Below are 27,458 nucleotides of genomic sequence, written 5' to 3'. Positions count from 1 at the left end.
GAACTAAGAAGTCCCCATGCTGCAACTAAAGATCCCACATGCTGCAACTAAGACCTGGTGCAGCCAAAAATAAATAAATAAAATAATAAATATTTTTAAAAATCCCCACCATAATAGATGTGCCAAACTTCTTTCTATCTTTGTGAACGTTTGTCACATTTTAAGGCTTAAACTCAAGATATTGTTCATTATCTTGCTCATAGCATGCAATTAACACTTACCAAATAAGTCAATATTTTTCTTCCCCAAAATTTCCTCCGAGTGATTGATATTCATAAATCAATCACTCGGACTGTGATTGACTGTTGGGGCTTCAAAGATCACGTAGTACAACTGAATTTACATATTAGAAAACTGAAACCAGAGGAGCTAAGTCATCTACTCAAAGTTAGTAGTTAGTGCAGAGAGCTGGGACTATGTGTCCATCTACATCTATCTAAGAATTTTATGATATGAGGACCATCATTATTAAAAGTATATAACATAGTTAAAAAATTAAGATGAGATAAACTTGAGTTTTACCTCATTAAAAAAATACCCATAAGAAGAGTACTTGGTATGTAATATTAATACATATTAAGCATGTAGAGAAAATGATGAGTATGTTAGGGAGGGAGGAAGGAGTAATGGGAGGAGTAGAGGGAGGGAAACATGTAGGGAGACAAGGAAGGTGGGTGTTAGAGAGAAATATGGAGCCAAAGGGAAGCAAAGAAAGGAGGAGGAGACAAATGAGGGAAAGCTGATTTAAAAAAAAGATCCAAAATGTGGTATACACATACAATGGACTATTACTCAGCCTTTACAAGGAATACAATTCTAACATATGCAACAACACAGATGGACCTTGAAGACATTACGCTAAGTGAAATAAGTCAGGCCCAAAAAGACAACTATTGTCTGACCCCACTTACATTAGGTACCTAGTCAGAGTCATAGAATCGGAAAGTAGAACAGTGGTTACCAAGGGCTGGGGGGAGAGTGGAATGGGGAGTTCGTGTTTAATAGGTATAGAATATCGGTTTGGAATGATGAAAAATTTCTGGAGATGGATGGTGTTGATAGTTATGTATTGTGAAAATACCTAATAACACTGACCTGTATTTAAAATGATTAAAATGGTAAAATTTATGTTATGTATATTTTCACACAATAAAAAATGCTTTAGAAAAAGATATCACATAATTACAATATCTCCTCTGATCCTTTCATCTTGACTTGTCATAATAGTTCAATGATCATAAAAGCTTGAAGGAAAGAAAATGAATAAATATAAAGGATTGTTCTCAGGTTTTGGGGGTTCTTTTTGAGACTTTTTCAAGTCATATACATTTGAAAACTGATCAGTTTTTATCCTGTAATCTTCTGTAGCAGGGTGAACAAATGTTTCTGGTAAGGTTTACAAGTTGCTACCTGGCCTTTACTTCTCTCAAACTAGTTCTAAAGCAGAGCAGTGAGACGTGTGTGCAGAACCATCTGCAGCAGGCGGCACGGTACCCCCCCCCCCCCCCCCCCCCCGCTCCATTTCTGTGCCCCGAGGGCAAGCAGGGCATTTCAGTCCTCACACACGTAAGGTGAGGGTGAATGTTGACCTCCGGGGGCTTCCGCGAGTTCCCGAGAGGAGAACGGGCTCCAGGCCTTCTGGGCTTGTGAGGGCCTTGGGTGGCAGCCCTGCTCCTTTCTTCCTGCCTAGGCCTCCGAGGTCTTGTTCTCAGTGGAATAACATGCATTTACTCCTGTGAAACGGGAAAACAAGGAGCCTTTTCTCCTGCCTGCTCAAAGGCTCGGGCCAAAGAGGAGTGAGTTTAAGGAAGAGAGTTTGGGAATTGCAAGAAGTTGCAATCAAGCTTCTCTATCCGGCCTTGGAATCCATGAGGGAATTTAAAAATAGTGCCCTTCTTTACTGACGAGGAAGAGCTTAAATGTATCTGGATTCAATATATGAAGCAGCATTTCAGCCATATCTAATAGTCTTTGTGAAGAGTGATTTAATTATTACTAATATGATATTTTGTGTCAAGATGACCTTTTTAATTTTAGCAGTGCAGAAAACGCTAGGGAATTACTTAAAATTAACAGATACCATTTTAAACCTGTACAATACTTATCTTCAACATGCCATGAAGCCTAGACTATATTTCCATCCCCTCCTCCCTCAGCAAAATGGAGAGACCCACTTCTAACATATGGAAGCATTTTCACACTGCAAGTTATTCTGAGGGGAGAATATGTGATTTATAAATGCTGTCAAATGAAATATGTATTTCCAAATGGTACCGAGTGGACCAGGCACATCACAAGACACGTTCTGCATCTTTACTACCCCATGGGCATAAACAAAGGAATGGTGTCGAGAAAGAGCAAACAGCTCTTTCTGGCATTATCAATCCAGAGGGCCCACACTTGCTGCTGACAAACATATTCAAGTAATTAAAGATTACAGGTAACCTTACCACAAAAGCATACAATAGTTTATATTCCATAAACTATAAAGGTCTATAATACTTATAGGTAAAATAACACCTTCAAATTTTGGAGAAATGGGTATGCTTTGTCAAAAGTAATACATTCTTCTGAGTCATTTTTGCCAGTGGCTGAGAATAAATATTGACATAGAGGTTTAAACTGCTAGGCTCACCACGCCATTTGGCTGCCAACATTCTCAAACAAACCTTTTGAAAGTCAAAATACGAACAGAAAATGGTAAGAATAAGTGAAGCATCTTGCATGTTTACGGATGGCAAAACAAAAGTGCAGGAACACTCACACAGTCTGGGATGACATCTCAACTAGGCTCGTACAGACCACAAAGGCAGAAGGGCTATCACAGCTCAGGTACATCACAGCTTCATAAGAAAAGAAGCTGTAAAACAGGCATTTAACTAAGCCAAGAGGGAGCCTTTCTTAGAGGAAAACACATGAGATTCAGAGTCAGCTCTCATGTGTTTTAGTCCCAGATCTCTAAGTATGAGCTGCGTGACCTTGCACACATCTTGTAATTCTGGAGGCTTCATTGTCTCATGATCCAAGGGTTTAATAACTTACCTCTTGAGGATCGTATCATGTAGTAAGAGCCCCGGTTTACCGAGCATTTCTCATATGCCAGGTACTGTGCTTAGCATTTTATCTACGTTACCTCGCTAAAGCCTTACAACTTTGTGAAGTATGTCTTACTATTCCCATTTTACAGATGAGTAAACGTGGCCTCAGAGGGATCAAGTGATCTGCCCTAGCTCACAAAGTTAGTGAATTGAAGAGACGGAATTTGAATCCAGTCTCGTTTTTGCCAAAGTTTAGGTTTATAAAACCCTGCATTCTGGCTCGTGGTAGTCATTTACTTAGTCACCAAAGATTAATATATTTAGACACGTTTTATAATAGATGAAGTATGATACAAATATACATTTTCACATTACACATGTGCATAAAAGAAGCATCATGGGAGATCAGCGAGGTCTAACTTTTAGGTCATATAAAGTTAAACATTTCAAAAGGCAAAAGGTTAAAGAGTAGTCATGACACGCATAAGCATGTCATATGGTACTGTTTTAAGAAGAAAGAAAAAGAAATAATTCAAAGAGTCATGTTTTGACACTGAAAACAATAGTAAAATTTAATGGAGTATGCTGTGTTGGCTGTTGAAAAAGGCCTCTTGGAAAACAAGAAGGTCTTCATGAAACCGTTCAACTCACTGAACATCCCCAAATATAAAGCACACTGCACATGACGACCATGTCTTTTGGGATACATTACAAAACACTCTCAAAAATATAAAGCCAGTTTCTTCCTTCATCACTGTATTTTGATCTGCAGAGTGATTTTGCCAGATGTTCTGTATCAAATGACTTAATGAAAGTTTTCTGTTCTTTAAAATCTGTGAAGTTCCCTATTTATAATGACATCAGTGAAGTACATGACTTTAAGAAATGAGAGAAGTTTTCTTCAATTGAACTGCCACAAATCTCCAGATTCTAAAATGCAAACGAAATCAAGTCGCTGGCCATAGCCCACCACCACATATGACCGGATTATAAACTAAGCGGCATGGTTTGGTGTTGAGGTTGGGGTGAGAATGCATTAAACACAGAGTTTTCAGGGGCTTGGTCCAACCTCCAGAAGGGTAGCAAGGTCTGTGTGTGACACAACCTCTAGTTCTAGCTCACATCAGACACTTTAATTATTTTTATGTCTTGGTTTTTCGAAATTGATCTGTGTCTAGATGGAGACCAATATACAAACCAGTTGACAAAAGAGTCTAAAGTCTTTGGAACTTACGATGAATGGATCTCTTGAAGACTAGCAGCATAAGAAGCAGATGAGTTCAGAAAATCGGATGGATGAGACAAAGTTCCCAGTGGTAACGGCTGTATTCAGTGGGTTGCGAGATACTTTTCTCATCTTCTTCTCCAATGTCCCATTCTGAAAATGAGTAATTTCTTTATCAGCATGGTATTTATGAGAAAAGGGATAGCTTCCTTCGTTTTATTCTAATATTGATTCTTTTTTTTCTCAAGTGTGTGCTCACATTGAATCAAAACCAAGAAATTCTAGATTTCTTAGAGCAGGCAGTTTATAATTCCATTTCCAACAAAAATTTACAGCAGTTCAAAAAATGCAGAATTGGGTTGAAAAGTGTTTTCTCCTTTTACTTCCTATAATGTATGTATTACAACACACTTGTGTTCATAGTACACAATTGGTTATAACTTCAGCAGGGACGACAAGGCTGGAATTGTTCCAGCAGGGTCCATTTATCTTGTGTCTCAAGTTGAGCTGGTGCTTTGTGAGTTCAGCCTGGCAATTTCCTATGTAAATAGGAAATTGTATGTGAATGTAAATAGGAAGTTTCCCTCTGGGGTCCTGGTTATTTTACCTTCAAGTCAGTCAGTACAAAACATCTGATAAAGTAAAATCAAGAGTGTCCCATCATAGTTAATAACGACTCTGTGGCCCTACCACCTCCTTCTGTAAAGACATATTTTTTAATATTTTGGTGGGTAATTTGTTGTTTAGTTCATTCCTTTTGCATTTTTACAGAATTCCTCCATAGATGGCTAGAAATGAGTACAGAATGTCTTATGCCTATAGTTCCATCATGAATTGGCACAGATTCACTTTTCTTCTGGGGCAACAATTTGTCATTTCTTAAAACTATCTTAAAATATTTTAACATAGATTTGAGGGCTTTTTTTTAAAAAGAATCAAATTGTGATTCAGACCCTCTACATCCCCTCTTCCTGGGTCTCCTGCTATGATTGATCTTTTTTTCTACAGAAGATGTCATTTTTTATAGTTGAGACTTTAGATGTTTTAAATTCCTGTTGAAAAATCTTTGAACTATGACAAATGCTTTTGATGTAGTTTATGCTTTCAGGCTAAATTTTTGCTTTGCAGAAATAAACATTTTAACTGACATTTAATAATCCCAAGCAAAGATATTTTCTAAAAAAAATTCCATTACTCAGATTTCAGACATATTATTAAAACAGAAGACTCCTTGCATCGGAGAGGAAATCACTGTTTTAAGCAGAATATCTGAATGACTGATTTCAATATCAGTATTGATATTTCAATATCCTAACTACAGGCATTTCTTTTTAGGTCTTCAGAGTAGCCCTGGACTTCACCTTACATTGAATCACAATAATCATAGTGTGTGGTTTGAGTTATAATTCTTTTCTCATTAACTGTCAGGTTACTCAGAACGTCTGGAGATTTAGTCATTAACTCCAAGGGTCTCCACTGCCATCTTCCTAGATTTGGTCTCAGTGGGCAGACACCTGGAGGTGCTCTAGAGGACCGGTCCTCAAACACATATACAGACCACCTGGGGATCTTGTAAAATGCAGATTCTGCTGCAGTAGGTCTGGGGTGAGGCCTGAGAGTCTGCATTTCTAACAAGTCCCTGGTCAATGCTGCTAGTCTGTCTGGACCACACTTTGAGGGGCAAGGATCTCTAAAACTATCAATGGGCCATGGGCCTGAATTCAGAAACTTCCTGATATTAAATAAGAAAAAGAAAGATAGGAGTAAAACAAGGAAAAGTGAGAAGAGAACCAGGGGTAAGAATAAGGTAATGAGTGAAAGGAAAAAGAAAGACCTTTGAGGAACAATTAAGAAGTTTCCCCAGAGCTAACAGGGTAGCTAGGTGATGGCAATGACATAGGACTGGAGGAGAGGAGGGAGGGAAGCTAACTTTTATTGAGTGTCTTCTTTGCAACCTGTGCTCTGACATATTGCTGTGTGTTTAGGCATGTATATGTAAATGGATATACATGGATATATATATCTGTGTATATATGGAGGATGGATCGATAGAGAGAAAGATATTCTGCCTTGTTCCAAAAAGGTTTGAAGAAGCTGTACCAGGTGCTCTTACATGCACACATTTCTTCTATCCTCATAACAACCCTTTTAAAATATATATCGAGAGAGACGAGAAAGCTAAGCCTTGCAGTAATTTTTTTTAAAGCACAGCTCTAGGATTATCTAACTTCAGAGCTCCAAAATCCATGCTTTGACCAGTCAGAGAGCCAGACACGAGTGAAAGAGGTGAAGAGGACAGTTTTAGAACGTGAGAAGAAATGAGAAAAGAGGACGTGGCAGAGACACATGGAAAAATCCAGGAAGAGAGAGAGGAAAATGCAGGGCATGCCAGGGCTGCAGTCCAAGTGGATAATTCTAGTCCTGGTAGCAATTAGAGGTGACCCATTTGGCAGTGTCCGCTCCTCTGCAGGAGGGTTGTTGCCACCATCTTTCCTGCCAAGAGTGTTTCCACAACCTTTGTGGCCCTGGTTGGAGTAGCCTGGTTCTATCCAGTGTGGAGAACTCAGTTTTCACCTTAATCACCCTAAACTACCAAGCAGCATGAAGCAGTCTGCCAGCCTCTCGGTGGGAGAAGCCATGTAGCAGAAATGTGGGACCCCTAGAGCTTCCTGCCCCCATGCCCACTGGGACTCCATTCTCAGTCTCTTCCTCCTCTTCCGGATCTGCTTTTGGCTCAGTAGACACTCTTAAACCTTCTCCTTTGAGATGACTGAAAATCTCCAGTTACTTTCCTACATGAAACAGGTTTGTCAGAGACTGAGTGCCAATAAAATATATTGAAAACAAAAAGGTAGGAACAAGACCTTACAACTCACCCAAAATTTGGGGGGAAAATTATGGTACATATTAGAATAGGGAGAAAAGAAGTGTATATTTACTGTTAACACTGACCATTACACTACCTTAGAATCCTGAAGAACAAAGCTCTTACGTTATGCATAATGTTCTAGCTGAATTCTTGTCTGGAGATGTGAAAGAGTATTTTGAATGAAGGTGAAGGACAAGAACATAAAATGCCTTTCAGTAGACTAGACGGCATTATAAAGAGCAGATCTTTAGTTATTCAGAAGCGTGTTATTGCACCCTGAATTCAGTGAATCCATCTTGCCCACACATCTATTTCCATATATCTCTATGCAAAGAACAGGTAGGCCAAAGAAATAAGATACTGGGTACTTGTTAAGCAGTATAATTCAATAAGAAGTCTGTCGTTGGCCAGGAGCGTGAGAATTGTCCTTTGATCATGAGTGTCTGACACTACGGTAGAAAAGAAATTATTTTCAAATTTGGTTTTTATTTTTTCAAAGTTACGTATATTCATGTGGTTTAAGGGATCAAATGGTCCTACAAGGCTTTTCTGGAAAAAAGTAGCAATCTCCTCCTGGCCCCTTCCTCTGCTTTCTTTTTTCTTGGTCCCCAGAGGTAACAGCATCCAACTCACAGCTGTTTCTTTTGTATTAACCTCCATATAACCAAATACCAGGCATTTAGGGCTACTTCTCTATATTTATGTTTAGGTGCTACTGGTTTGCAACTATGGAAGAATTTAGGTCCCTTTCACAGATTTTTCTGACCCCTTCAACCCACTACCACCATACACATGAATGCTTTCCATTCCCCCATCTTCCCAAAATCACTGCATCTGTAGTCTGACTAGATCAATATTCAGTATTCACATCGTCATGATTATGTAATATATTTTGATTACTTTTGTTTTCCTGCCCAACTTTTTGTTTTCTCTGGATTTAATAATTGTGTCATATTTTTGTTTTGTTTTGTTTTCTTAGTTCTCTACGTACTAGTTACCAGTCAACCCCCAAAGTCTCTTCCAATTATCTAAATATGCTTTCAAAGTATTCAGTTACTTGAGATATTCAACTGTTTTTAGTTCCATCCTTTTGGAGACTTCTTTCCTGGAGTCTCCTCAGGGACCTCCCCCATTGTGGACTGGTTATTCTCTGCAATTGGTGTACTGCTATCGTTCTGGGCTATCCTCTCACCATCATCCTGGAGGCTGCCTTCACCTCTTCTGAGCCGGTGCCCCTGTTTCTTGGCTACTTAGTTTACTAGCTCTTTTGGTAGAGCACTTCCTTTAGAAGCATCCTGAGAATGAGTGCATGTGGGATACATACTTTGAGAGCTTACAGTTGGAAATGTTTTTATCATGTCTTTACACTTAATCGGTACATTATATTAGCATATAATTCTAGACTGGAAATCATTTCCTTTCAGAGTGTTAAAAGCATTGCTCCTTTGACTTCTAACTTACAGGATTGTTGTTGTGAAACCTAAAGCCATTCCGATACCTGACCCTTCATATGTGACTTTTTTTTTACCCCCTTTTCCATGCCAATAGGACCTTTTCTTAGTGGTGTTCTAAGGTTTCATGATGTGCATTGGTACGGTTCTATTTTCATGTATTGTTCTGAGTATTGGATTGGCTCTTTCAAACTGGACACATATGTCTTTTGATTTGGGGAATTTTAATGATCTATTTGTTGATAATTTCAAGCCCTCTTTTTCCTGTATTCTCTTTCTCTATAGCTTCTATTAGTCAGGCATTGAAGTGACTCTTGGACTGATCCTCTGAGTTTTCTTATCTCTTCTCACATTTTTCATTTCTGTTCTTTTGCTCTGCTATGTGGACTATTTACTCAATTTTATTCTCTAAATCTTCTACTGATGTTTTTAAGGCAACATTGATTCTACTACCGTATTTTAAAGTCCAAATTTCTAAAAGCTTATTCTTGTTCTGTGTTACTCTTTTTAAAAAATAGTATTCTGTTTTTGCTTCATGGATGTTTCATATCTGTGAGGATATTAATTATATACATATTAGATATATAATTATAAAATATATATGTATGAGAATAAATTATTTGTATATAATTTTAGAAAAAATATATTAAACTCTCTGCATCGTCTTTTCCCTCCAGTTTACTTTCCTTCTGTTTACTCATTCCATCACTGAATTGTATGTCTGCTGACCCTTGATTGCCTGCTTATATTTAAGAAAGAGGCACTCACGAAAAAGCTCATCGGCAGCTGTGTGCACTTGCACTGGGTTCTCATCATCTGGTTTGACCATTCACTGAGATATTTGTTTGCCAATATCTTCTGTTCTTTTCTTTCGGGTTGCTCAGACTCTCCAGAGAAAAATCTTATAATTTCCTGCCTGGAGGAAATAAACTTGGCTGCCAGCATTCTGTGAACTGAGTAGAGAGTGCTCAGACTGAACCTCAATATTTTGTATGCGTGGTAGGCAGTATAACAGCTCCCTAAAGATGTCCGTATCCTAATGCTCAGAACCTGTAAATATGTACCTTATGTGGCAAAAGAAACCCAGTAGATGTGATTAAGTTAAGGATCTTGAGACGGGAAGATTATTTTAGATAATCCAACTTCATCTTCAGCCTCATCTTATACCACTGTCCTCTCCCTCTTACCTTGCAGAGTGACTTGTATACAGTCACCCCTCAATACATATTTGTTGAATAAGTGGATTGATCAACAAATATATTAGAAAGAAGAAGGGATACATTTTAAAATATATCATTTTAAGGACCGTGATCTTATTTTCAAGTTTTCCTACTGGGTCAGGTTAGAAAACTGCTATGAACCCAATGGCTTGATAAATGTTTACTTTTGACTTTGTCTTTGGAGCCAAAGGACTGGTTTGAGAAAGGGAGAGAGAATCTAGATGGAAGAGGAGGTAAGGAGGTCATCTGTTTTCCAGCTAATGAGCTGGGCAGTGTCAGGGAGAGGAGGCGGCTGCACTGAGGCTAATATACCTTCAATCAGACAATGTATACCTAGATCCTAGCACAGTGGCTGGCACAAAAAGATACTCAATAAATATTTGTTGAATTGATGGAAAAAAATGGCCTTCCTACTTTACCACATGCCCTCCAAGCTACAAGTAACCCTTTATGATTTCCTACTTAACGCTGCCATTGAAGATCACTTCTGCCCATTTTTAGCTCTATGTTTTGATAGAGGAAAAGTCAACATGCTATTTGTCTATGGTTCGGTCAAGTCATACTATTTTAAGGACAACTATCCTAAGTCCAATTTAGAAGAGGCCCATTTATTATTCCACTTCATAAGTATTCCACTGCACATTCACAAAGACTATGTCCTTTCAAAGTCATTAGAGATCTCATTTCTTAAATCTAATGTAATTGCCGAAAAAGGAGCTTGTTCTAAGAAAGAACAAAGAATTGAGCTACAGTTGAATATGGATGGCAATGCAAATCTATTGTTGAGCATTTTCTGCTGTGGTTCACTTGGCTCCAAGGGCCGACAGCATAGTAAGCACTTGCATAAAAAAATGAAGCTTATCTTGCTGGACCGAAAGAAGGTACCAAGTTCACGGGGCCCCAGGAGCTTGGCAAAGGGTAGTCTGGCAGAGTTTTGACACTCTATTATGGGATAAGATTGTGGGTAACTGGAAAACCCCTTTCTGGCATATAAAAGATGTAATTATCTGGTAGTTCCTTGAAATTCTTCAGCTAGACTTATTTATTTAACCAGTGACGGCAAATTACCTCAGCTTCTATGCCGGCATGATACATCGGTAATGGCTGCTAGAAGCCTATAATGATAAAAGTGCTGAGGAAATATTGGGGCTCATCAAGAAAGTGTTGTCATAGATTAGCAATGTCAGCTGTGAGTTTTGGAATAGAGATTGGTGTCACGCCACATATTTAATATCCTTTCAGGCTTTTTTTTGGTCTTATTAAAATCTAAGTAATTATATCTAAAAATCCACATAATTTTCACATAAATTCTGTAAAGTAAGTACTGTTATAGTCTTCATTTTTTTTTTTTCGGATGAAGAAACTTAAGGTACAGACATATTGTTTCCAAAAGTATATTGCCAATTAGCGGTGGAACTTATATTTGAACACATGCCTCTCTAACTCCAGAGCCCCTCCAAGCTTTTAACAACCATATAATCTTCCCTAAGAATTCTAGAGTGCTGATATTTAATGCTGTTATCACTCATTTATACCCTAGAGTGAATGAGTTCCTTTCTATCCTTACCTAAGAGAGGAAAATATAAAAGATTAATAAGGTTGGCAGGGCTGAAGACAAACTACCTACTTTACAATACTGTTTAAGACTGATTCTTAGTCTAAATATTGAAAACATGACTTAGTATACGACTAGTCAAGGAAATATGAATTATTCCTGGATTATTTAAGTACAGCTGTACCATTTATATTTTGAGATCCAAACCAAGTAGAAGTATTACTCTCAGATGAGTTTTTTTTTTTTTTTTTTTTTTTGCGGTACGTGGGCCTCTCAGTGTTGTGGCCTCTCCCGTTGCGGAGCACAGGCTCCGGACGCGCAGGCTCAGCGGCCATGGCTCACGGGCCCAGCCGCTCCGCGGCATGTGGGATCTTCCCAGACCGGGGCACGAACCCGTGTCCCCTGCATCGGCAGGCGGACTCTCAAACACTGCGCCACCAGGGAAGCCCTCAGATGAGATTTTTCATCCTTTGAAATGTTTTATTCTAAAAGTAAGGATGTTAATCACTACGTCACGATGAGTTTCCAAATGCAGGTAATTGTACTTTGTTTTCCTTAAACATTTAAAGGTTGTTCTTTTAATGGGATGATCTCTCTATTTATGGAAACATATTACTATCACTTTCCCCGAATATTTATTTCTCTAATTAATTGTTAAAATCATTTGTAAATATGCGATTTACAGCATTCATGTAAAACAGTTTGGATTTTACCCAAAGGCAGGGAAAAATACAAACCCAAAAAATCTTCAAATATTTGTAGTTGGTGTTAGAAATGTCAGAGTATTGTTTGATTTCTTGCATGTTCTTTTACTTTTACAGAAAAATCTGTCATTGCTCAACCAATATTTGTTTTTGAAAAGAGAAAACAAACTTTTAAGGTAAGATCAAGTCACTTTTCTTTGATTTTTTTTTTTTGAGGTATTTATTTATTTTGGCTGCGTTGGGTCTTCTTTGCTGTGCGCGGGCTTTCTCTAGTTGCGGTGAGCAGGGCCTACTCTTTGTTGCAGTGCGCGGGCTTCTCTGCGGTGGCTTCTCTTGTTGAGGAGCGCTGGCTCTAGGCATGTGGGTTTCAGTAGTTGCAGCACGTTGGCTCAGTAGTTGTGGCTCACAGGGTCTAGAGCGCAGGCTCAGTAGTTATGGTGCACGGGCTTAGTTGCTCCGCAGCATGTGGGATCTTCTCGGAGCAGGGATTGAACCCGTGTCCTCTGCATTGGCAGGTGGCTTCTTAACTACTGCACCACCAGGGAAGTCCCTCCTTGATTTTTATTTTGACAAGATTGTATTTCGAGAAGCTAGCTATACTAAATGATACCACTGCTGCATAAACTTATCCTCTGGGGCTTCCCTGGTGGCGCAGTGGTTGAGAGTCCGCCTGCCGATGCAGGGGATACGGGTTCGTGCCCCAGTCCGGGAAGATCCCACATGCTGCGGAGCGGCTGGGCCCGTGAGCCATGGCCGCTGAGCCTGCGCGTCCGGAGCCTGTGCTCCGCAACGGGAGAGGCCATAACAGTGAGAGGCCCGCGTACTGGAAAAAAATAAATAAATAAATAAATTTATCCTCTGTTCTTCACTTAGAGGAGTAGTAACTCCAGAATATTTACATCATAGGGATTTACTGACAGCAATTTGGCTGAAATGGGAAGCCAGAGGCCTTATCTTGAAACTATGGATAACATGCCATTTTTACCAAATTATCTGGTTTTTTTTTTGGAGTGACTGGGAAAGGGGAGGGGCTGAAGGAGGTTAGGAGGGCTAAGGCTCATCATGTATTCCCCACCACTGACCTAGCTTAAAACTGGATATAAAATAAGTTCTAAACTGCAATATATGATTCAAAAGAAATCTTGAGGACTCTATTTGCTTTTTCAGCATCATACTAAAATCACTTGCTTTGAAAGACAAAGGATAGCATTAGGAGCATTCTCACTTTAGCCTAACTAGTATTTTCTTGTTATTCATTCTTACTTATGGAGGTAATTTACCCTACTACCCACAAAACTAACTAAAGAAAAACTCAACTCCTAGTGAGTAAAGGTGAGCAGCTTTTCCTAGCTTAGCTGAATAGACCTGGCTTCTGAGAATTCTCTTATAAAGTGACAGGGTGAAAGTCTGATTTGAAAACAGCAAACACTCAGCTCTCACTGGTAGCTTTGTTTCCTTCCAGAGACCTGCAGAAGACACCCTGTATGAAGCAGCAGAACATGGTAACGATTTGTATCCTGTATTTCAAAAGCAATCTTTATACAAAGAGATAAGTAGGCACAAGCATTTTGGCATGTGGCACAGACAATGTAAAATCGAATGGTTTTTCTTGTTTTTAAGCATGCAAGTAGACTGGCTCTTGTTTTGAAAGATGACATGTAGGTCTTTGAGAACACTGATGTTAACAACGCTAGAATCCCATGATTCTCCACTGCCTGTACTTCAACCTTCCAAAAGCATTCTCTATACAATCTCAGAATTTGTAAGCAACTTCTTGCCAAGGCCACTTGTTTCTAATTGTTTCATAGTAGGATGATATGCCTATCAGTTTATAATCACCAAGTTATTAACCCCAATATCTAACACTGTGCTTCAGGAATTAACACATTGTCAAACGATGATATATCTAGAGAAAAGGAAATTCTGTTTCTCCTCTCATATCATGGATTGAGGCTAATTTGTTATTGCAATCAGTTTTACCCTTCACATTGAATTTCTTACAGAGTGTAATGATTCTTCAAGAAAGCGTGTCCGGTCTTCGTCTTTTACTTTGCATACTACAGATTCTCAGTCCCAAGGAGGTAGGTATAGCCTTGACTGTTGAGTGTTCACTGTTATGTTTACTCTGAGTGTGACACTACTAAGGGACTTTTCAAACACATAATGTTTAAAAATCTACCCATTGATAGTGTTTATAATATATTGTTGTATGAAGATAGCAGTTTATAAATGAATGGCACAGTGAGTTATTATTTAAAAATTCAATTAATCAACATTGGAAAAAAGACTGAAAGGATATAAACCACAGTGTTATCTTAGGTAATGAGATTACAAGTGATTTGGTTCCCTTGTCCATCCCCCCCACCCCCCACCCCCAGCCCACTCCACCCCCCCACTCCGACCTTTGTATTTTGCTGTGTTCACAAAGTTTCTGCATTAAGCATGTATTAGCTTTACAATTAGGAGAAACTGCTACTTCCTCCTAAGTAAACATCTACTTAAATAAACAGATGTCTGCTTTAAAAAAAACACTTTATTCTAAGAACTTTATCATATGCTGTGTTTTGAATAAACCATTAACTTAGTTTGCCTCTCTCCTACACTCAAAGCACTCTGGTGACTTCTTTTATGATAGATCACACTGCCCTCTGCTGCGTCATACAGCTATTTATGTATATGTCTGTCTCCTCCACTGAGAGTTCCTTGAGGTCATCTTCACGCCTGATAGAGTGTCTAACACACGATGATCATGTAACTATTTACTGAATAATTCTCACCAGAGGCACTCTTTATTTTTAATCGATAAAAATACAAAGATTTTTCTAATCTGGTGATAAAGAAAATTTTCCAAAACAGCAAAAATCCAAATCAAAAGAAAAACAAAACTCACTTCCTCATTGACTCCAGTTTGCAATCTGCTTTTAGCATCAACCTTGTCCCAGAAGCGACTAAGATCGTCATCCTTCACGGATCTCCCGACCTTCCCCCCTTCTGGGCCAGGTAATAAAGAACTTCTTAGAACCTCAAGCCTGACACTCTGACTTTTCCAAATCCATTCTTATTCATGACGAGCTTTCTTTTTCAGCTACTATAAAACTCTGACATTTTAGTGGCAAATAAAATAGGGACCTTAGCAAAGTATGCATGGAAGACTACGTTCTGAATTCCAGCCCCACAAATCTAGACAGTATATCTGTTTATTTTTGGTAGAAAGTTTAAGCTTGATGACGTTTTTTAGGATTTCATGTTTATGACAGTATTATTTTATGTAAGGTAGCCCTATAAAATATAGTAACTTGCTTTATTTTCCTTATTATTGTCCATCTGTACAGTTTATAATATATGCAGTACTCAAAATATATAACTGTGTAGATTCTCAAAGTTTATGCTTTAAATTTATATTCTAAAGTTTAGAATATGATTCCTTTTGAATTTTTCACTAATTAAAACATTACCTCTTTTTATTTGAAATTTGTAATACTTTGCTAAGTAAAACTATTTTATCATAATAAAATATTTGAAATGGTTGAAACATGCTCTACATCAAGATTATGATTTGTAGTCTTGTATATTTTTGTTTCTACTGAACAACCAACTGCCTTTTCCGAGTTAAGCTTACCACAAGAAACAGAAAATACGAACTATTCACTTCCTTTTAGCGGATTCTACCCAGGAACCACAGAGTTTTCAAACTAATGAATTTATATTCTTATTAACAATTCCAAGCGTGACTGAGCAACAATATGGTCAGACACCTTTCACATACAGAAGAGACAGGTTCTAGTTCAATAAGCTCCATCTATATGTGCCTGACAAGTTACAGACATTAAGAGGAATAGGGGTCTTAATCCCAGAGGATTTGTTTTATTGTATTTGTGCATAAAGTAAAGGAATGGCTTTAAATTATCTGGAAGACTGCTTCAATTCATTTTCTAAAAATCAGACACACATACAAAAAGAATGAATTAAAAAACCACTGATATTACCAAGCACATCCCATTTTATGTTGTGCAGAATCTTGGCGCTGTTGGAATGGAGACAAATAGTACAATTTTAAATGGCCCATTCAGTGTTACTTTTTAATAATAAAGATCATAAAAACCATGTAATTGAACTTTGAATTAGAGAAGCTATTCTACCCCAACATTTATAATACTTCGAAGAAGCAATCCTTATTCTTTTCTCATCTCCTTTAATCCAACACTCAAAGGTTGCTATTTCTGCGATTGGCAACCAAGAGGTGATCTCTGAGATGTGTAGTACAGACACACCTCGTTTTAGTGAACTTCACAGATATTGCATTTTTTACAAATTGAAAGTTTGTGGCAACCATACCTCAAGGAAGTCTATGGGTGCCATTTTTCCAACAGCATTTGCTTGCCTTGTGTCTCTGTGTCATATTTTGGTAATTCTCACAATATTTCAAACATTTTCATTATTATTATACCTGTTATGGTGATCTGTGATCAGTGATCTTAGATGTTACTACTGTAATAGTAATTTGGGGGGAGGGCACTTAAACCACGACCATATAAGTCATGATGGCCAACTTAATAAATGTGCATGTTGACTGCTCCACCAACCAGCCTGCTCCCCCATCCCTCTCCCTCTTCTCAGGCCTCCCTATTCCCTGAGATACAGCAATATTGAAATTAGGCCAGTTAATAACCTTATAGTGGCCTCTAAGTGTTTGAATGAAAGGAAGAGTCACATGTCTCTCACTTTAAATCAAAAGTTAGAAATGATTAAGTTTAGTGAGAAAGGCATGTCTAAAGCCAAGATAGGCCAAAAACTAGGCCTCTTGCACCAAACGGTTAGCAAATATGTGACTGTGAAGGAAAAGTTCCTGAAGGAAATTGAAAGTGCTACTCCAGTGAACACATGAATGATAAGAAAGTGAAACAGACTTATTGCTGATATGGAGAAAGTTCTAGTGGTCTGGAGAGAAGATCAAACCAGCCACAATATTCCTTCAAGCCAAAGCTTAATCAAGAACAAGACCCTGACTCTTTTCAGTTCTGTAAAGGTTGAGAGAGTTGAGGAAGCTGCAAAAGAAAAGTCTGAAGCCAGCAGATGTTGGTTCATGAGGTTGTAGGAAAGAAGCCATCTCCATAACATAAGTGTGCAAGGTGAAGCAGCAAGTGCTGATGCAGAAGCTGCAGCAAGTTATCCAGAAGATCTAGCCCATATCATTAATGAAGGTGGCTATGCTAAACAACAGATTTTCAGTGTAGATGAAACAGCCTTATACTGGAAGAAGATGCCATCTAGGACTTTTCATAGCTAGAGAGGAGAAGTCAATGCCTGGCCTCAAAGTTTCAAAGGACAGGCTGACAATCTTGTTAGGGGTTAATGCAGCTGGAGACTTTAAATAGAAGCCAGTGCTTATTTAGCATTCTGAAAATTTAGGGTCCTTAAGAATTATGATGAATCTACTCTGCCTGTGTCCTATAAATGGGACAACAAAGCCTGGATGACGGCACACCTCTTTACAACACGGTTTGCTGAATATTTTAAGCCCACTGTTGTGACCTACTGCTCAGAAAAAGATTCCTTTCAAAATATTACTGTTCAGTGACAATATATCTGGTCACTCAAGAGCTCTGATGGAGATGTAAAACAAGATTAATGTCATTCATGCCTGCTAACACAACATCCACTTTTCACCCCATGGATCAAGGAGTCATTTTGACATTCAAGTCTTATTATTTAAGAAGTACATTTTGTAAGGCTATAGCTGCCATAGGTTCCTCTGATGGATCTGGGCAAAGGCATTTGCAAACCTTCTGGAAAGGATTCACCATTCTAGCTGCCATTAAGAACATTTGTAATTCATGGGAAGAGGTCAAAATATCAACATTCACAGGAGTTTGGAAGAAGCTGATTCCAACCCTCATGGATGACTTTGAGGGGTTCCAGACTTCAGTGGAGGAAATAAGTACAGATGTGGTGGAAATAGCAAGAGAACTAGAATTAGACGTGGAGCCTGAAGATGTAGCTGAATTGCTGCAATCTGATGATAAAACTTGAACAGATGAGGAGTTGCTTCTCATGGATGAGCAAAGAAAGTGGTTTCCTGCTCATCTAGCCCTGGTGAAGATGCTGCAAAGGTTGTTGAAATGACAATAAAGGATTTAGAATAAACTTAGTTGGGGGTTTGAGGGGACTGACCCCAATTTTGAAAGAAGTTCTGTGAGTAAAATGTTATCAAACAGCATTGCATGCTACAGAGAAATCATTCATGAAAGGAAAAGTCAACTGATGCTGCAAACTTCATTGTTGTCTTATGTTAAGACATTGCCACGGTCACCCCAGCCTTCAGCCACCACCAGCCTGATCAGTCAGCAGCCATAGACACTGAGGCAAGACCCTCCACCAGCCAAAAGATTATGACTCTCTGAAGGCTCACATGATGGTTAGCATTTTTTAAGCAATAAAGTATTTTTAAATTAAGATAGGTATATTGTTTTTCATAGCAATAAAGTATTTTTAAATTAAGATACATATATTGCTATTGCACACTTAACAGACTACAGTATAGTGTAAATGTAACTTTTATATGCACTGGGAAACCAAAGAATTTGTGTGACTCACTTTATTGTGATACTCATTTTATTGCAGCGGTCTGGATCCCAATCAGCAATATCTCTTTGGTATGCCTACAATTCTGTTCTTGCAGCCAAGACCACAGTCTTATCCCATCAATTCACTTCACAGAAAAATGGCCTAGAATAATGGTCATCTTTACTTTTCTCTTCGGGTATCATTAAAGAGTGGGGAAGGGGCAGAATTTGCTAACAGTTTTATAACATTCTATAAGAAATATATACTAATGCACACAGATGGTTCACTACCAATTCAGAGTTTATAATCTGTAGAATTTCTCTCAGTATTCAATTTCATGATCCTAAAGAAAACTCTCTATTTCACTTGCGACCTAATTTTCACTTATTTTTCTGAGTAAAAAGACTGTAGCGAAACTCACCTTGCCATCCCACTTTTTTAGCAGAATCAGTGTTCTCATGAGCACCGCCTATTACTCTGTTAGTGCCAACAGCGACATCTACTGGTGAGTTCAGTGCAAGACCGTTAAAACAGTAGAAACTGACTATAGGTTTAAAAATTTTTGTAAACATGTTTTTTACAGTGAAGAAAAACAATGTTTTTATGACATCAACTTTTGTGCAAAGGAATGTTGATATGAACAGTGCAGAACAAGGTATGTAGCTTCTCTTTATTACAAGAACCTCAGAAATTTTGTTTTACCATCCATATCTTAATCTCTGTGTGTGTGTATGGTGGTATGGTGGTTGAGTGACAAAACATGAAGGAAAGCATTTGGTAAGCTAAGTCCCATGATCAAAATGAATAGTTACTGGGTTAAAAGTAGGCAGGAAGAAAGTACCAGGCAGCTCACTGGCTATTTTGACTTTGATTAGTTAACATTAACCCCTCGTTTAATCATGACTTTAGAAAAGTAGCATTAAATTAGTAAAAAAATAGAGAGGAAAAGTATTTCACTGAAGATATATTGACCCTTTCATTCTGTTCTTTTAAGGTCCTGTGAAACATTCTGAACATGTTCTAAGACCTGCTATCTTGCAGCCACCTCAAGCTCAAAAGTGTATAAAAGTAAGAAAAGCATTTGGACACGATGTGCTGGAATCCTGCAAGAGTAGAGAAAAAAACAAAAATAAGGTAAGAAAACCTCCTATGGTAGGAATGACCTCAATTCCCCATCCTTCTTTTGGTAGATTGTTGTGGGCCCCCATATCCGGAATTAGGGGCTGCCTGACCTTTGTTCTGTTGCTGAAGCAGCTACCAGGCTGGAAAAACAGCTGGACAAGATAGCCAAAAGCCCTCAGTAACCTTATTAAACTTGTCCTCTTAAACTGGAGGGTTGCTCCCGGGAACAAGTCTTGCATTATCTCCTAAGCTGTAAAGCTGAGTCCTGTGTAGTGGGGACCTTTGAGGGTCTTGTCCTGGTGCATTGATCCCATGTGAGAATAAGGGAGCAATGCGGTGGCAGGGGCCAGGAGTCAGATGTCAAAAAAAGGAAAGGGATTTTTTTTGTATCTTCTGGTGGACATGCTAGTGTGGCTTCCCTTCCAGACCCATCTTCATGGAAACAGGAGTAACGAACTACCTCCACAGTGTAATTGGGAGGGCTTGGGAAGCCTCTGGAGACAGAAACAAATTCTCTCTTCCAACTGAATCACTTGCTGTGGGCCTTTCTAAGGAGATATTCATTTTACTCAGGCCATGCAGATATGGGCTTGGGGATATTCTGTTGCTATAGTTCTATCTGTGTCTTCCAGAAGCAGACACTTGAGAGGAAGGGAACACAGGATCAACAGGGTGGAATTTGAGAGTTATTCCATCAGTCATTTGCTTCCAGCTAAACTACTGAGGGTTGATCACCTGGTTTTGGTTTTTTTCCCAGACTGAACATGAGGACAGTGACACATGCAAGTGTTAAAATACCAATCATTTAATCAATTCAGTGAAAATAATCCGATTGGTACTAATCCTACCTTTACTGCTATCTAACTGTGTTTGCATTCTTAGACAAAGCACCAACCTTCTCTTTTTTATCAGTGAAGTGAGGGAGTTGAACTTGGTCAGCATTTACCATCATTTTTTTTTTTTTTGCGGTATGCGGGCCTCTCACTGTTGTGGCCTCTCCTGTTGCGGAGCACAGGCTCCAGTTGCGCAGGCTCAGCGGCCATGGCTCACGGGCCCAGCCGCTCCGCGGCATGTGGGATCTTCCCGGACCGGGGCACAAACCCATGTCCCCTGCATCGGCAGGCGGACTCTCAATCACTGCGCCCCCAGGGAAGCCCTACCATCATTTTTATATTTCCAAATCTTTTTCTTTGTTAAGACATGATTTAATGAGACCCATTATGAATTTTAAAAATCATTTCATCATTTATGCATGATATATGATGTGACTTTTAGGTATAACATATATTAAATTTCAAATCAGTATTTTATTAAACATTTTCACTTAAATATAATCATCACTATATTACATAAATTCTTTACCTATTTAAGGAGTGATACATGTTGTTTAATTTGTTTTAAAGTATGTAAGAAAAAGTATTATGTGTTAACTAATTTCTAAAATGTTATTACATTGCTTTTGATTTTGGAATGGCATGTTCTATAAATTATAGATTAAAATTTTTATTGCACATTATGACAAAAGTTGATCAATATTTATTTTTGCCATGATTTTTTGAAATCCTGCATTGCATGTATTTAAAATAAAATTTGTAACAAAATAAAAATAAAGGGGGCTTCCCTGGTGGCGCAGTGGTTGAGAGTCCACCTGCCGGTGCAGGGGACGCGGGTTCGTGCCCCGGTCCGGGAGGATCCCACATGCCACGGAGCGGCTAGGCCTGTGAGCCATGGCCGCTAAGCCTGCGCGTCCGGAGCCTGTGCTCCGCAATGGGAGAGGCCACAACAGTGAGAGGCCCGCATAACGCAAAAATAAATAAAAATAAAGCATAAGATAAATTTTCAGGCTATTGTTTATAAGCATTTCTTCTTGAATAACTTATTAAGGGCATAAATAGAACTTATTCCTAATAAGTGAAAAGCCTAATTGGATATGCCCATCATTGAATTTTCTCCATTGAATGATGATTTTTGAAGATCTAAAGACAAACTATATATAAGATGCTATGTCAAATGGATAATTAATATGAACCTGCTGTATAAAAAAGTAAAATTAAAAAATTTTTTAAAAAAGATGCTATGTCAGAATTCTGACAAAATGTTATAATTTATAGATCTAGTAAGAATTATCTGTAGGGGAATTTTATAGAACACTTATTTTTATGATCTGTATTAACTTGTATATCAAAATTAGAGCAATTTTCATTTATCCTGTCATTAGTTTTGGTCACTTATTGCATGTAATTCAAATAATATATGCCTAATAACAACTATCTCAACCAACATAGAGTTAAAAACTACCATTTTGGCTGAGATGAATCATCTGAGTGACTGAGTCATAAGCATGGACTTTGATCTTTGCTAACCAACGGCACATACTCTCTAGACACATATTTCTCAGCTCTCAAATTCTGTTACAAAGGGAAAAATACTCAAAATTATTTTCATTGATTGATATAAAATTAAAGTGGAAACAGACCCCATTTACCTTTAAAGATAGGAAGTCCCTGCAACATCTTTGAAAATCCCTGGTGGAGGAAGGGATGTGTCCACAAAACACTGAGGACACTAGATTAGATAACAGATAGGGGCTCCTTCCAGATCAAAAACTGCTCACTCCTTCATTTATACATTAATGCAGGTAAGGTGCATATGTATATACACATTAGATGGAGTAACTAACTGATTTAGTTACCAGTCGGAAGTTTCTAGAGGAAGAGATGGAGTTTTCTCTCACACTGGGTGGCCATGATGGTGAAGCTCTTAGGGTGTTTCCAGGGATTAAATAGTCCTGAAAGATATTTACTAATCTAGAAATGAGAATTAACTCCACTTGGCTAAAGGGGTAAAAGTAACAAAAGGAGGTGGGATTTCTGAATGTTCGCAGTCAGTCTTGTGTCAGGCAGATCCAGGCTCGAATATCAGTCCCCTTTCCCTGTTGCCCAGGCCTGCCCCCATTATTTAAGCTTGTTAGGTCAGTTTACTTACCTGTAAAATGTGTTTAATAGAAGTACAAAGTGTATAGAGTTGTTGTGAGGAGTGTATGAAATAATGTATATAAAATGTTTAGGGTAGTACTTGAACAAAGTAAGTTTTCAACACATTTATATATCTAGTAAGGCAGTTTAAATGAACTTTTTGATGGATTTTTTTCTTTCAGATTTCTGAGGAGAACTCCTATTTGCTAAGTGAAAATTTACCAAGTGCCAGAATTTCAGTCCAGCTGTCTACTAACCAGAATTTTTTAGGTCCTACATCAGTAGGGTAAGTTAGTGATGGGGAAACAGGTGGTGTTCTTTCATTCTTGCTTTCTTTTATCATTATAACCATTTCCGGGAAAAAAGTTTCTGGCATTGTACAGATAAAATGCCAAGATTTCTGTTTGAAAGCAGATTTTATAAATATACAAATTTAAAATGTTTTTTAAAACATCTCTAATATTTAAATATTATCATATTGATATTGGATCATCTCTATTGTCTTGTTGACTTGGGTAAGTATGTTTCAAATAGGTACAGCTAAATTTTTATTTAGTTAGGCATTAATTATTGGCTAATAGATTAGCCTTTCCATGGCATTCTTTCTTTCCCCTCTTTTAAATTATTGCTGGCATTATTATTTATTAACATAGGTTGGATAGACAACAAAGAAAGCAGTAGAAATATGCAAAGTGAAAGTTAATATTTCCTAGCATCACCAGTGATGAGGGCATGTTTGATCTGAGAGAAGATTACAACTAGCCGTGGACATTCTGGACTCGCGATTAGGGCCCACGCAGGTACCTCAGCCCTTACCTACTGTGCACATTGGGGATGCAATAGGGATCCCGGAGTCCATCTGTCAACAAACAGAGGGCTGCATGTCTTTGAGTTTCTCATTATACAAAACACTTAAAACACTAAAAAAAAGTTTCTGGGAGGGAAAAACCAAATTAAACCACTGCACACTCAAGTATAACTGAGAAGATAGATTGGCTTTGCTTTTGCCCTGAGATCTTGGATCGCTAAAAGCATTGGCCAGTGGGGAAAAGGAGAGTGGAGACTGGAGACTGGAGACGAGTCAGTGCTGGAAAAGCAAAAAGATAAGGGCTGGGCAGCTCGCCTGTTGATCACACAGCCCGTTTGGACTGGTCTTGGCCAGTGCTGTAACAGCCGTCAAATATTTTGAATAGCATGCCTGGAAGTACCTATCTCAATTTTTCCATCATTTCTTATTAACTTCAGATAAACAAAAGTTAGCAGATGTTTTTATGCTTTACATAAATCTATTAAATCATCTGATTATTTCACGTGCTAAGGTTTAAAATGGCTATATTCACTGCTACTATATTTAAAATAGCAAATGCTTATTTCTTTTCCTTAGATGTCAATCAAATGAAGATAAGTATTCTTTTAAAAGCTGCAGTTCTGATTTCGTTTTTGGAGAAAACATGGTAGAAAGAGTTTTGGTAAGATTTTGGCAAATGTTTCTATTATTATATAGAGAGCTGTCACTTCAAATTTCTGAAGGCAAATTAATTAAGACAATGTTAAATTGGAGCATACTTTTTAACTCCTGAGTTCAAAGGCACATTTCCTGTCTTTAACTGGAAAGGTTCTCCTGGGAAGCAAGTTCTAGCTGTTAAAATAATAGACAAGAACCACAGAGGAAGGGAATTGTATAATTATAACATTATTACTGATAAGAAATACTAAATACTTCTTTGACTTGCATTAAACCAGAGGTACCCAAGGAAATCCCAGAACTGTCTGCAATAGTTAGATAAACTCAACTGGTCATGATATTTTAATACAGTTTTTCAATAGCATTTTTTATAACAAGATGCATTTAAAATCGTTTGCCAAATTTTTCTCATTAACCACAACTTTCCCCTTCAAGATTTTACACTGAAAAGCATTATTATAACTTTTTTCTCTAGCTGTAAGAGGAAAATCATAGTCTTTTACTTGCCTAGGAGAATGTACTTGCCAAGTGGAACCCCCTGATTATTATTACCATCATCCTTAATTAATACTGAGCATCCTCCTACGTGAGGCAGTTGCTGCTCTGTCCTCCACAGGGCACGTTTCTAAAACAGAGCATGATCTACAGTGGGGAATTATACAGCCAAGTGGAAGCTGTGCAGCAAATGTGCCCATGGTTTTATCTGTTCCAACACATCTTTATACTCTTTCCACTTTCACCCAGACCAGAATCTTGGCTGAGACAAGACAAGGAAGCTAGCTTGTCTCAGGGCTATTACATGAAGAATCCCACAGAGGATGTACAGATTTTAAAACCTGTGCAAGGGCTCAGAATAACAAAAGGACCACCAACTCATGAGGCCTGTTTATTCCAAAATTTTAAGGGCTTTCACAAATCAGTTACTTTTAAGATCTAGTTTATTCTACACCTGCCTCAGGCTTAACCCCAATTCCAAGAGAAGTATCACAGCTTCTCAGCTTTGAGGCACCCTTCTGCCACTCCCAAGATGGTCAGCTCCAGCAATCCTAGAGCTGTTGACCTACACCTTTGGATGTGAACCAGACTGGACCAACTTCCAGGCAATATATTTAGGCACATTTATTCTAGATTAGTCGCAGCTTCTGTAAGATGTCACAGACACAAATAAAATACTCTTCAAACCTCATGGGATCAACTTTAACATTCAACTCATTTAACAGACGTGGATTGTGTTCTTATGATATATAAAGCATTGGCATTGGTCTCAAGTTTGGTGGCATATTACAATCATCTGGTGAGCCTTCAGAGGACTTATGCCTGGCCATCTCCCCTAACCAATTAGATCAGGATCTCCGTGGGTGAGGCCAGGTGTCAGGAGATTTGAATATACAGCCAGGATTGAAAACCACCTGGGTAAGTGGTTATGCAAAGCTAAAGAAGACCCTGTCCTCTAGAGACGTTTATAGTCCAGTAAGGGAAAGAGAGAGATACCTATACAAATGAACTACAGTGGGAATTACAGATTTGGTGTGAGGAGGTAGATACCTGTGTGCATTTCCTATGGGCGCTTCAACTTTGACTTACAAAGGAACCTGAGCTTCCTGTCTCCTTAAGCTGATAACATGCTAGCATAGCAGGAGCTGTAGAGATCACCTGTGTTTGTCCTCTAGTTGATCCTGTAATCCTGTGGCTGTGTGATTTGGGGGCCAGGATGCCCTCTTGATTTGTTTGCTGACCATGTGCTTTTAAGAGTGAGTCATTAAACTTTCTGTGCTTTAGTTTCTGTTTTCTTAAAATGGAGATAGTTACACCCATCTCTACCAATTTTAACAGATTATCTTGATGTCCAGTTAAATAATGTGAAAGAATCTTGAATTAGTAAGGGAAAAGATATAAACCCAAGTTCTGAAGTATTGTCCAATTCTCCCTGTTCTGCAGGGAGCTATGCAGGGGGCTGTACAGGTTATAAATGGCATGGAAATTACTTGGTCTTTCTTCACACAGGCATTGATTACAACACATGTGCGAATCGCCAGGTACGCAGCCTTAAAAATTGATTGTTGGCAAAAATTGTCTTAGAGGAGAAGTTAGGATTCCTTCTGTAGTGATGATGTGAGACAGCTAGTGGGTTCTTTGGATAACTTTTTAGTTTTTTAAATGAACTGGATAGAAAGAGTGGACTGTTGAGAATACTGAAATACCTTGAAAAAGTGACAACAGCTGCATCTCCCCCTAGGCATCAGGTTGGTGTGGTGGTAGCATGGGACAGCTACTACCTCCTTTTGGGTCTCGAAAAGCTTTCCCATTGCCCCTGGAACTAGATGCCACCTGAAGTAGGCTGGTGGTAACTAGATTGTTTGCTGAGATCAGAACCAAGGTCTTCTAATAATGGGGAGGAAAACCAAGGTCTTCTAATAATGGGGAGGAATTCTCTGTTCAGCACAAAAGGAGCCCAAAACAAAAACAGAGCTTTTGGGTTTGTTTGCCACCCTGAGAAGAACAAAAGTATCTCTTGGCTTACTGCAAATATATGGGGATAAAATTAAGTAATACATCTTTTTCCCCCACTTAGGGTACTCAAAAACTCACTCAGCCTCAACTTGAAAATGATTCATACATCAAGGAAAAACCATTCAAATTCACTTTAAAATTTCCTATCAACGCTCCAAACTCAAGTAAGAATTATTTCATTTGTAAAACATCTGATTCAACTGGTGTACTTCCTGTTTTTCCATGTCATTTGTTTAATATCTATAAAATACAAAAACAATAGCCCTGTGTTTTAAAATGTTTGGTGAAGATTAAAGCATATAAACATGATATATAAGCTTTAATAATTGTTTGACTTAATGATATGTGGGATCATTAAAGAGATCTGCCTCAACTCAAGCAGTTTGATTTTTTGGGAACACTCATTGTTATAAAAAGCTAAGGCTAAATGCATGTTAACAGGGGCAAGAAAGAACTTTCACAGTAGGGAAAATGGGGCGTTTTATGTGTTCTTTCCCCCTATTTTCTCTCAGGAACAGACTCTCTTAAGAATATACCCCTAACTGAATCAGCTGCTGCTTTCTCTTCTAAACCATCACCAAAATGTTTGCTGGAGAAAATTGATGTCATAACCGGGGAGGAGACAGAACACAGTGTGTTAAAGGTCTGTGCCTCATGTATTGCTCTTCCTGGCCGCACCTCCATGTGTGGAATAAGCTACCCTTAGCAGAGACAGCTTGAAAAATAAAGGCAGAAGTATACTTTTCAGAAAGACTGAGA

General features: G+C 38.4%; 1 protein-coding gene and 1 long non-coding RNA gene across 4 annotated transcripts in view; one reads left to right on the top strand and one right to left on the bottom strand.

The window, feature by feature from the left end:
• LOC132518011 (uncharacterized) overlaps positions 1-27,458 on the bottom strand; it is a 53,926-nt gene that overhangs the window by 10,320 nt on the left and 16,148 nt on the right. The window contains exon 3 of the long non-coding RNA XR_009539854.1: positions 4,273-4,416. This is a non-coding gene — a long non-coding RNA (uncharacterized LOC132518011). The remainder of the gene's footprint in view (positions 1-4,272; positions 4,417-27,458) is intronic.
• Positions 1-27,458, top strand: part of RANBP3L (RAN binding protein 3 like) — a 49,127-nt gene that overhangs the window by 10,659 nt on the left and 11,010 nt on the right. The window contains exons 2-11 of one of the 3 annotated variants that reach the window (XM_060146026.1): positions 12,180-12,238; positions 13,525-13,564; positions 14,066-14,143; positions 14,988-15,062; positions 19,210-19,281; positions 19,621-19,760; positions 22,906-23,009; positions 24,108-24,192; positions 26,761-26,863; positions 27,212-27,342. In XM_060146026.1, the coding sequence (XP_060002009.1) occupies positions 12,180-12,238; positions 13,525-13,564; positions 14,066-14,143; positions 14,988-15,062; positions 19,210-19,281; positions 19,621-19,760; positions 22,906-23,009; positions 24,108-24,192; positions 26,761-26,863; positions 27,212-27,342 (887 nt within the window). The remainder of the gene's footprint in view (positions 1-12,179; positions 12,239-13,524; positions 13,565-14,065; positions 14,144-14,987; positions 15,063-19,209; positions 19,282-19,620; positions 19,761-22,905; positions 23,010-24,107; positions 24,193-26,760; positions 26,864-27,211; positions 27,343-27,458) is intronic. The other 2 variants (XM_060146027.1, XM_060146029.1) reach the window with 2 other exon arrangements.

Source organism: Lagenorhynchus albirostris, chromosome 3 (assembly GCF_949774975.1).
Source record: "Lagenorhynchus albirostris chromosome 3, mLagAlb1.1, whole genome shotgun sequence".
In the NCBI taxonomy this organism is placed as follows: Eukaryota; Metazoa; Chordata; class Mammalia; order Artiodactyla; family Delphinidae; genus Lagenorhynchus; species Lagenorhynchus albirostris.
The sequence above is the reverse complement of the archived record's forward strand: the minus strand, read 5'-3'. Positions and strand labels throughout refer to the sequence as shown.